Here is a 12295-nt window from a genome sequence, read left to right on the forward strand (position 1 = left end):
TCACTCACCGACCCTCGGACCCCCTCACTCACCGACCCTCGGACCCCCTCACTCACCGAACCTCACACCCCCTCACACACCGACCCTCACACCCCCTCACTCACCGACCCTCACACCCCCTCACTCACCGACCCTCACACCCCCTCACTCACCGACCCTCACACCCCTTCATTCCCCGACCCTCACATCCCCTCACTCACCGACCCTCACACACCCTCACTCACCGAACCTCACACCCCCCTCACTCACCGACCCTCACACCCCCCTCACTCACCGACCCTCACACCCCCTCACTCACCGACCCTCACACCCCCTAACTCACCGAGCCTCACACCCCCTCACACACGGACCCTCACACCCCCTCACTCACCGACCCTCACACCCCCTCACTCACCGACCCTCACACCCCCTCACTCACCGACCCTTACACCCCCTCACTCACCGACCCTCACACACCGACCCTCAGACCCCCTTACTCACCGACCCTCACACCCCTTCACTCACCGACCCTCACACCCCTTCACTCACCACCCCTCACACCCCTTCACTCACCACCCTCACAGCCCCTCGACCACCGGCCCTCACACCCCCTTGACCACCGGCCCTCACACCCCCTCACTCACCGACGCTCACGCCCCCTCATTCACCACCCGTCACACCCCCTCACACACCGACCCTCACACCTCCTCACTCACTGACCCTCAAAACCCCTCACTCACTGACCCTCACTCACCGACTCCCAGTCAACATGGCACTCACCGACCTTTAAACCCCCTCACTCACCACCCTTCACGCCCCCTCGACCACCGGCCCTCACGCCCCCTCGACCACCGGCCCTCACGCCCCCTCACTCACCGACGCTCACGCCCCCTCACTCACCGACGCTCACGCCCCCTCACTCACCGACGCTCACGCCCCCTCACTCACCGACCCTCACGCCCCCTCACTCACCGACCCTCACGCCCCCTCACTCACCGACCCTCACGCCCCCTCACTCACCGACACTCACACCCCCTCACTCACCGACACTCACACCCCCTCACTCACCGACACTCACACCCCCTCACTCACCGACACTCACACCCCCTCACTCACCGACACTCACACCCCCTCACTCACCGACACTCACACCCCCTCACTCACCGACACTCACACCCCCTCACTCACCGACACTCACACCCCCTCACTCACCGACACTCACACCCCCTCACTCACCGACACTCACACCCCCTCACTCACCGACACACACACCCCCTCACTCACCGACACTCACACCCCCTCACTCACCGATACTCACACCCCCTCACTCACCGACACTCACACCCCCTCACTCACCGACACTCACACCCCCTCACTCACCGACACTCACACCCCCTCACTCACCGACATTCACACCCCCTCACTCACCGACACTCACACCCCCTCACTCACCGACACTCACACCCCCTCACTCACCGACACTCACACCCCCTCACTCACCGACACTCACACCCCCTCACTCACCGACACTCACACCCCCTCATTCACCGACACTCACACCCCCTCACTCACCGACCCCCCAAACCGCCTCACTCACCGACCCTCACACCCCTCACTCACCGACCCTCACACCCCCTCACTCACCGACCCTCACACCCCTCACTGATCGATCCTCACTCACTGACCCTCTCACCGACCCTCACACCCTCTCACTCACCTGCCCTCCCAAAATCTCACTCACCCGCCCTAACACCCTCTCACTCACCCACCATCACACCCCCTCACTCACCATCACTCGGACTCCCTCACTCACCGACCCTCGGACCCCCTCACTCACCGACCCTCAGACTCCCTCACTCACCGACCCTCAGACTCCCTCACTCACCGACACTCACACCCCCTCACACACCGACCCTCACACCCCCTCACTCACCGACCCTCACAACCCCTCACTCACCGACCCTCACAACCCCTCACTCACCGACCCTCACACCCCCTCACTCACCGACCCTCACACCCCTTCATTCCCCGACCCTCACATCCCCTCACTCACCGACCCTCACACACCCTCACTCACCGAACCTCACACCCCCCTCACTCACCGACCCTCACACCCCCTCACTCACCGACCCTCACCCCCTAACTCAACGAGCCTCACACCCCCTCACACACGGACCCTCACACCCCCTCACTCACCGACACTCACACCCCCTCACTCACCGAACCTCACAGCCCCTCACTCACCGACCCTCACAGCCCCTCACTCACCGACCCTCACACCCCCTCTCTCACCGACTCTCACACCCCCTCACTCAACGACACTCACACCCCCTCACTCACCGACCCTCACACCTCCTCACTCACCGACCCTCACACCCCCTCACTCACCGACCCTCAATCACTGACCCTCAGACCCCCTCACTAACCGACCCTCACACCCCTTCACTCAACGACCCTCAGAAACCCTCACTCACCACCCCTGACACACCCTCGACCACCGGCCCTCACACACCCTCAATCACCAACACTCACACCCCCTCATTCATCGACCATCACACCCCCTCACTCACCGACCCTCACACCCCCTCACTGACCGACCCTCACACCCCCTCACTGACCGACCCTCACACCCCTTCATTCCCCGACCCTCACATCCCCTCACTCACCGACCCTCACACACCCTCACTCACCGACCCTCACACCCTCTCACTCACCGACCCTCACACCCCCTCACTCACCGACCCTCACACACCGACCCTCAGACCCCCTCACTCACCGACCCTCAGACTCCCTCACTCACCGACCCTCAGACTCCCTCACTCACCGACCCTCAGACTCCCTCACTCACCGACCCTCAGACTCCCTCACTCACCGACCCTCAGACTCCCTCACTCACCGACCCTCAGACTCTCTCACTCACCGACCATCACACCCCCTCACTCACCGACCCTCACACCCTCTCACTCACCGACCCTCACACCCCCTCACTCACCGACCCTCACACACCGACCCTCAGACCCCCTCACTCACCGACCCTCAGACTCCCTCACTCACCGACCCTCAGACTCCCTCACTCACCGACCCTCAGACTCCCTCACTCACCGACCCTCAGACTCCCTCACTCACCGACCCTCAGACTCTCTCACTCACCGACCATCACACCCCCTCACTCACCGACCCTCACACCCCCTCACTCACCGACCCTCACACCCCCTCACTCACCGACCCTCACACCCCCTCACTCACCGACCCTCACACCCCTTCATTCCCCGACCCTCACATCCCCTCACTCACCGACCCTCACACACCCTCACTCACCGAACCTCACACCCCCCTCACTCACCGACCCTCACACCCCCTCACTCACCGACCCTCACACCCCCTAACTCACCGAGCCTCACACCCCCTCACACACGGACCCTCACACCCCCTCACTCACCGACCCTCACACCCCCTCACTCACCGACCCTCACACCCCCTCACTCACCGACCCTCACACCCCCTCACTCACCGACCCTTACACCCCCTCACTCACCGACCCTCACACACCGACCCTCAGACCCCCTTACTCACCGACCCTCACACCCCTTCACTCACCGACCCTCAGAACCCATCACTCACCACCCCTCACAGCCCCTCGACCACCGGCCCTCACACCCCCTTGACCACCGGCCCTCACACCCCCTCACTCACCGACGCTCACGCCCCCTCATTCACCACCCGTCACACCCCCTCACACACCGACCCTCACACCTCCTCACTCACTGACCCTCAAAACCCCTCACTCACTGACCCTCACTCACCGACTCCCAGTCAACCTGGCACTCACCGACCTTTAAACCCCCTCACTCACCACCCCTCACACCCCCTCGACCACCGGCCCTCACACCCCCTTGACCACCGGCCCTCACACCCCCTCACTCACCGACGCTCACGCCCCCTCACTCACCGACGCTCACGCCCCCTCACTCACCGACGCTCACGCCCCCTCACTCACCGACGCTCACGCCCCCTCACTCACCGACCCTCACACCCCCTCACTCACCGACCCTCACACCCCCTCACTCACCGACCCTCACACCCCCTCACTCACCGACCCTCACACCCCCTCACTCACCGACCCTCACACCCCCTCACTCACCGACCCTCACACCCCCTCACTCACCGACCCTCACACCCCCTCACTCACCGACCCTCACACTCCCTTCACTCACCGACCCTCACACCCCCTTCACTCACCGACCCTCACAGCCCCACACTCAACGACCCTCACACCCCCTCACTCACCGACCCTTACACCCCTTCACTCAAAGACCCTCACACCCCCTCACTCAACGACCCACACACCCCCTCACTCACCGGCCCTCACACCCCCTAACTCAACGACCCTCACACTCCCTAACTCACCGACCCTCACACCCCCTCACTCACCGACCCTCACAGCCCCTCACTCACCGACCCTCACAGCCCCTCACTCACCGACCCTCACACCCCCTCTCTCACCGACTCTCACACCCCCTCACTCAACGACACTCACACCCCCTCACTCACCGACCCTCACACCCCCTCACTCACCGACCCTCACACCCCCTCACTCACCGACCCTCAATCACTGACCCTCAGACCCCCTCACTAACCGACCCTCACACCCCTTCACTCAACGACCCTCAGAAACCCTCACTCACCACCCCTGACACCCCCTCGACCACCGGCCCTCACACACCCTCAATCACCAACACTCACACCCCCTCATTCATCAACCATCACACCCCCTCACTCACCGACCCTCACACCCCCTCACTGACAGACCCTCACACCCCCTCACTGACCGACCCTCACACCCCCTCACTGACCGACCCTCACACCCCTTCATTCCCCGACCCTCACATCCCCTCACTCACCGACCCTCACACACCCTCACTCACCGAACCTCACACCCCCCTCACTCACCGACCCTCACACCCCCTCACTCACCGACCCTCACACCCCCTCACTCACCGACCCTCACACCCCCTCACTCACCGACCCTCACACCCGCTCACTCACCGACCCTCACACACCGACCCTCAGACCCCCTTACTCACCGACCCTCACACCCCTTCAGTCGCCGACCCTCAGAACCCATCACTCACCACCCCTCACAGCCCCTCGACCACCGGCCCTCACACCCCCTTGACCACCGGCCCTCACACCCCCTTGACCACCGGCCCTCACACCCCCTCACTCACCGACGCTCACACCCCCTCATTCACCACCCGTCACACCCCCTCACACACCGACCCTCACACCTCCTCACTCACTGACCCTCAAAACCCCTCACTCACTGACCCTCACTCACCGACTCCCAGTCAACCTGGCACTCACCGACCTTTAAACCCCCTCACTCACCACCCCTCACACCCCCTCGACCACCGGCCCTCACACCCCCTTGACAACCGACCCTCACACCCCCTCACTCACCGACGCTCACGCCCCCTCATTCACCACCCGTCACACCCCCTCACTCACCGACCCTCACACTCCTCACTCACCGACCCTCACACCGCCTCACTCACCGACCCTCACACCCCCTCACTCACCGACCCTCACACCCCCTTCACTCACCGACCCTCACACCCCCTTCACTCACCGACCCTCACACCCCCTTCACTCACCGACCCTCACGCCCCACACTCAACGACCCTCACGCCCCACACTCAACGACCCTCACACCCCCTCACTCACCGACCCTTACACCCCCTAACTCACCGACCCTCACACCCCCTAACTCACCGACCCTCACACCCCCTAACTCACCGACCCTCACACCCCCTCACTCACTGACCCTCACAGCCCCTCACTCACCGACCCTCACAGCCCCTCACTCACCGACCCTCACACCCCCTCTCTCACCGACTCTCACACCCCCTCTCTCACCGACCCTCACACCCCCTCACTCAACGACACTCACACCCCCTCACTCACCGACCCTCACACCTCCTCACTCACCGACCCTCACACACCCTCACTCACCGACCCTCACTCACCGACCCTCAGACCCCCTCACTCACCGACCCTCACACCCCTTCACTCAACGACTCTCAGAAACCCTCACTCACCACCCCGACACCCCCTCGACCACCGGCCCTCACACACCCTAAATCACCAACGCTCACACCCCCTCATTCATCAACCGTCACACCCCCTCACTCACCGACCCTCACACCTCCTCACTCACTGACCCTCAAAACCCCTCACTCACTGACCCTCACTCAACGGCTCCCAGTCAACCTGGCACTCACCGACCCTCAAACCCCCTCACTCACAGACCCTCAGACTGCCTCACTCACCGACAATCACACCCTCTCACTCACCGACCCTCACACCCTCTCACTCACCGAACCTCACACCCTCTCACTCACCGAACCTCACACCCCCTCACTCACCGACCCTCACACCCCCTCACTTAACGATCCTCACTCAGTGACCCTCTCACCGACCCTCACAGACCTTCACTCACCGACCCTCACACCTCCTCACTCACCGACCCTCACACCCCCTCACTCACCGACCCTCACACCCCCTCACTCACCGACCCTCACACCCCCTCACTCACCGACCCTCACACCCCCTCACTCACCGACCCTCACACCCCCTCACTCACCGACCCTCACACCCCCTCACTCACCGACCCTCACACCCCCTCACTCACCGACCCTCACACCCTCTCACTCACCGACCCTCACACCCTCACTTACCAACCCTCACACCCTCTCACTTTTCCCTCAGTCCCCCTCACTCATTGACCCTCACACTCCCTCACTCACTGACCCTGACACCCTCTCACTCACCGACCCTCACCCCCCCTCACTCACCGACCCTCAGTTCTCTCTGTCCATACTCCAGGTATTTCCTCAGCCATTCGATACATTCCACCTCCAGGTAATGTTTCCATCGCTGTTTGTGGACCTTGTACTGGTCCCAGGTGTTTTTGAAGCTCTCTCCCCATGGGACCGGTGTCACCCACACCATGTGCTGCGGGTCGAAGCTGATAAAATCTCCTCCGTCCCATCCGCTCTGGTGGAACCCACTACTGGTCCCATCATCGTTCAGGTCACAGCCGATCAACATCTGGTGTGTGTGGATTCCTGTCAATCAAACACATGAAGCCAATCAGTCACTGCCCTACAGGGAGACTCCACCCATCGCTCACTCAGCCAATCAGCCTCTGGCTCCCATATCCCAATCCACTCCTGGTTTCTCCCCATCCCAGACACTCTCAATCCACAGGAAGAGACCGAGCGGTGGGACAACAAGGACTCACCTCCCGACTGGTTGGTCCGGGCCATGAGGATCGGAAGATACTTTTTGATTTGCTGCTCCTGTTCCTGAGCCAGCATCGTCTTCCGCTCCCAGGCCTCACGCCCCTCACTCTCCACCATCCACTGCTCCCGGGGGATCAACGCATTCCCATCGCTGTCGTACATAACAAACTGAACGCCATCCACATAACCAACAGCTACAAACTCCGGAATACCAGGAATCGGAGTCACGCCGGTGAGGAAATACCGGAGAGTGTGAGAGCCTGGAACACAGAGAGAGAGAGAGAAAAAAACATCAGGACATGAACCCCTAACACCAACCCCAAAACCCCAACTCAACAGAAAGGTAGACCCAGCCCACCCTGGTTTCCTTCTCCAATTCCCCACAGTTGACCTGAAGCCTGTGATCTCCCATCCTGACACTTCACTGATCCGCGCTTCCCAGTATCCAGCCGTTGGTTCTTTTGCCAAACATTTTAAATCAGTGCCCTCTGGTTCTCAATCCTTCCTCCAGTCGGAACAGCTTCTCTCGATCTACTCTGTTAAGACCCTAATGATTCTGAACACAGCCATCAAATCTCCTCTCAACCTCCTCCCCCAAGAGAAAATCCCCAGCTTCTACAGTCTGTTAAAGTAATTAATGTTCCTCATTCCAGAAACGATTCTGGTAAATCTTTTCTGCATCCTCTCTAATGCCTTCACATCCTTCCTAAAGTGTGGTGCTGAGAGCTGGAGACAGTACTCTAGTTGCGGCTAAACCAGTGTTTTACACTGATTTATCATAACTTCCTTACTCTGCAATCTATGTCTCTATATATAAAGTCCAGAATCCCAGGTGCTTTTTTAACCACTTTCTCTACCTGCCCTGCCACCTTCAATTTGTGCACATGTAGCACCAGCTCCCTCTGTTCCTGCACACCCTTTAGAACTGCACCCTTTAATTCTCATTAAAATGGATCACTTCACATCTATCAGCATTAAATTTTATCAGCCGCTTGTCAGCCCATTTCACAAACCCCTCTATGTCCTGTTGAAGTCTATCACTGTCCTCCTCATAGTTTACAACACTTCCAACTGCTATGTCATCCGCAAATTGTGTCCTGTATGGAAAAGTCTGGCTCATATCTGTATAATATATATTTATTACACATATATATAGACTGCAGGTACTGACACTTGGGGTGGTTAGGATCTGGGATGCAATGTCTGAGACCATGATGGAGATTTAATGTAGGATCGCAAGGGAGAATTGGATAATTATCTGAAGAGATAAGAAGTGAAAAAAAATGGGAAAAAGGTGAGGGAATGGGTCTAGCTGAGTGGCGCTGGCAGAGAGCCAGCAGAGACACAACCTGCCAAATATCCTTCTCCTGTTCTGTAATGGTTCCATAATTCTATTGAGAGGGCAAATAAGCGGCAAAACTGTAGCAAATGGAACTCAACAGGGGCAAATGTGAGGTTATACACTTAGATTTAATGAATAATATTGGAATATTTTCGATATTTCTAAACTTCTATATTGTTGTGTTTGTTTACTACACAGGAAAGAAAGTGGAAAGAATAGGAAAGCAGAATGAGAGAATACTATGCTACAGAGGGATCTGGGTGTCCTTGTACGTGAGTCACTAAAAGTCAGCATGCAGGTACAGCAAGTGATGAGGAAGGCAAATGGAATAGCAGCCTTTATTGCAAGGGGGATCGAAAATGAAAATAGGAAGGTCTTGCTAGAAATGTACAGGACATCGGTGTGACTGCATTTCGATCCTATGTACAGTTTTGGTATCCTTATTAGGAGGAATATACTTGCATTGGAGACATTCAAAGAAGGTTCTTTAAGCTGGTTCCTGGGATATAGGGAAAGGGCTGAGGAAAAGGTAAAGCAGGTTAGGTCTACACTTGTAGTTTAAAGAATGAGAGATGACCTTATTGAAATGAATAAGATTGTGAAGGGTGCTGACAGAGTAGATGCTGAGGGGGTGTTTCCTCCCATGGGAGAATCTAGAACTAAGGGACACAGTTTGAAAATTGGGATCTGCCATTTAAGATAGAGATGAGGGGTAAGGTCCTCTCTCAGAAGGTCAGTAATTTTTGTACTTCACCACCCCAGAGAGCAGTAGAGGCTGGGTCAATGAATATATTCAAGTGTTGACTTAGAGGGATTTTTGATCTATCGGGGAGTCAATGGGGTGGGGGCGAGTAGGCAGGAAAGTGGAGTTAAGGCCACAATCAGATTAGCTGTGATCTCACTGAATGGTGGAGCAGACTCGAGGGGATAAATAGACGACACCTGCTCCTATTTCCTCTATGTTCTACTGTTGGAAATTAAGACCAGGGGCAACTGGTAAAGATCAGTGAACAGCTATAATAAGGATTTGGAAAGACTGATGGAACGTTGACCTTTATCTCAAGAACTGGAATACAAAGGGTTAGGATTAAGTTATGTACCAGTTTATAGAAAGTTCTGGTTAGACTCCATCTGGAGTAATTGTGTTCAGTTCTGGGCACCGCACCTCAGGAAAGATGGATTGGCTTTGGAGGGGGTGCAGCACAGATTCACGAGAATGATACCCGGGCTAAAAAAGTTACAACATGAGAACAGGTTGGATAAACTAGCATTGTATTTCCTTGAGTTTTGAAGATGGAAGGATGATTTAATTGAAGTGTTTGAGATGTAACAAGGATTTCATAGAATCAGTACTGAGAAACTATTTCCCTGGTGGGGAATCGAGAACAAGGGGATATTATCTTCTAATTAGAGCCAGGCTGTTCCAGGTTAATATCAGGAAGCACTTCTTCACACAAAGGGCAAGAGAAATCTGGAACATTCTCCCTCTAAAAGTTACTGATGCTGGGGCTCAATCAGAGCTTTCAAACTCAGATGGATTTTTGTTGGGAAAGGGTGCAGAGTAATATGGGGTACAGGTGGGAAAATGAAGTTGAAATACAAAATAACCACGACCTAATCAAATGGTGGAACAGACTCAAGGAGCTACACGCTCCTCCTGTCCCGATCACCCAATATTAATCACCCTCCCCGCTCTCCCTCTCCAGCCATATGTCGCTGTGTTTCACTTTCACCACCCACCCATGGTCTTTCTCACTCTCCAGCCACAGTACCCACTCTAGCACAAACCCTCTCACACCCTATCATTCACTTACCCAGGGTTAATTCCCCAGTACCCAGACAGGCATTGCCCCTCACAGACCTCATTACGCACTGACCATGGGTTAATGCCCCAGTACCCAGACAGGCATTGCCCCTCTCAGACCCCAATACTCACCTGCAGACACCTCTCCACACAGAAGGACCAGCACTATCAGTCCAATCATTGTTGCTTTGCTCAGGCTGGAAGAAACATTTGGAGGGAAATCCTTCTCCAAGAAAACAAATCTCCCCAAAACTAGAGCTGTTTCCTGGGCCTGTTTCATCAGCTTCAATCTGATTGGTTCAATGATATTTCCGGGCCAATCATAATAAAAGCAGAATATGAGTCATCCGTCTCCGGCAGAATAGGCTCAAAGCAGTTTGCAGCAATAAACGGGAAAAGCGAAAGTAAAATACAGCGGATGCTGGAAATCAGAAATAAAAACAGAAAATGCTGGAAAAACTCAGCGGCTCTGACAGCTTCTGTGCAGAGAGAAACAGAGTTAACGTTTCGAGTCCGTATGACTCTCCTGCACAAGAGTTTTTATTTCAGAGACAAACTATCAGAAACAAGAACATGGAGAGAGAGTATAAGATAAAGGGTGATGTTCTAAAGGGTCTGCAGGAGCAGAGAGACCTGGGTGTACATGTACATAAGTCATTCATGGTGGAACAGGTAGAGAGAGCTGTTTCTAAAGCATACAATATTCTAGGCTTCATTAATAGGGGCATAGCGTACAAGAGCAGGGAGGTTATGATGAACTTATATAAGACACTGGTTAGACCTCAGCTGGAGTAGTGTGTACAGTTCTGGGAGCCACACTATATGAAACATGTGAATGCATTGGGGAGAGTGCGGAAGATGTTTATAAGAATGGTTCCAGGGATGAGACACTAATTCTGAGGAAATCCTCGACATCAACTCCAGACCCCATGAAGTCTCATGCCATCAGGTCAAAAATGGGCAAGGAAACCGACTGATTACCACGTAACGCCCTCCCTCAGCTGATGCATCAGTGCTCCTCCATGTTGAGCACCACTTGGGTGAAGCACTGAGGGTGGCAAGCGCGCAGAATGTACTCTGAGTGGAGAACTTCAATGTCCATCACCAAGAGACACTCGGTAGCGCATCACTCTTGACCGAGCTGGCTGAGTCCTAATGGACATAGCTGTTAGGCTGGGTCTGCAGCAGGTGGTGAGGAACCAACAAGAGGGAAAAACATACTTGACCTCACCTTCACCAACCTGCCTGCTGCAGAAGCAACTGTCCATGACAGTATCAGTAGGGGTGATGACCGCACAGTCGTTGTGGAGACAAAGTCCTGGCTTCACATTAAGAATACCCTCCATCGTGTTGTGTGGTACTACCAGCGTGGTAAATGGGAGAGACTTAGAACAGAACTCGCAACTCAAGAGGCGCTGTGGGCCATCAGCAGCAGCAGAATTGTACTCAAACACATCTGTAACCTCCTGGCCTGGCACATACCCTACTCTACCAGTACCATCAAGCCACGGGATCAATCCTGGTTCAATGAAGAGTGCAGGAGGGCATGCCAGGAGCAGCACTAGGCATACCTAAAAATGAAGTGTCAACCTGGTGAAGCTATAACCCAGGACTACTTGCCTGCCAAACAGCATAAACAACAAGTGATAGACAGGGCTAAGTGACCCAAAGCCAGCGCATCTTATCTAAGCATTGCAGTCCTGCCACATCTAGTCGTGAATGGTGGTGGACAATTAAACAACTCACTGGAGGAGGAGGCTCCAGCAAATATCCCCATCCTCAATAATGGGGGAGCCCAGTACATCAGTGCAAAAGATAAGGCTGAAGCATTTGCTACAATCTTCAGCCAGAAGTGCTGAGTGGATG

General features: G+C 55.9%; 1 protein-coding gene across 2 annotated transcripts in view; it reads right to left on the reverse strand.

Annotated features, from left to right (window-relative positions):
* Positions 1 to 10727, reverse strand: part of LOC121291685 (class I histocompatibility antigen, F10 alpha chain-like) — a 256969-nt gene extending 246242 nt beyond the window's left edge. For both annotated transcript variants that reach the window (XM_041213177.1, XM_041213176.1), the window contains exons 1-3: positions 10562 to 10727; positions 7283 to 7543; positions 6834 to 7106 (exon numbers count right to left, since the gene is read on the reverse strand). In XM_041213177.1, the coding sequence (XP_041069111.1) occupies positions 6834 to 7106; positions 7283 to 7543; positions 10562 to 10709 (682 nt within the window). In that variant the 5' untranslated portion in view covers positions 10710 to 10727. The remainder of the gene's footprint in view (positions 1 to 6833; positions 7107 to 7282; positions 7544 to 10561) is intronic.
* Between the last annotated feature and the right edge of the window lie 1568 nt (positions 10728 to 12295).

Source organism: Carcharodon carcharias, chromosome 19 (genome assembly GCF_017639515.1).
Source record: "Carcharodon carcharias isolate sCarCar2 chromosome 19, sCarCar2.pri, whole genome shotgun sequence".
NCBI lineage: Eukaryota > Metazoa > Chordata > Chondrichthyes > Lamniformes > Lamnidae > Carcharodon > Carcharodon carcharias.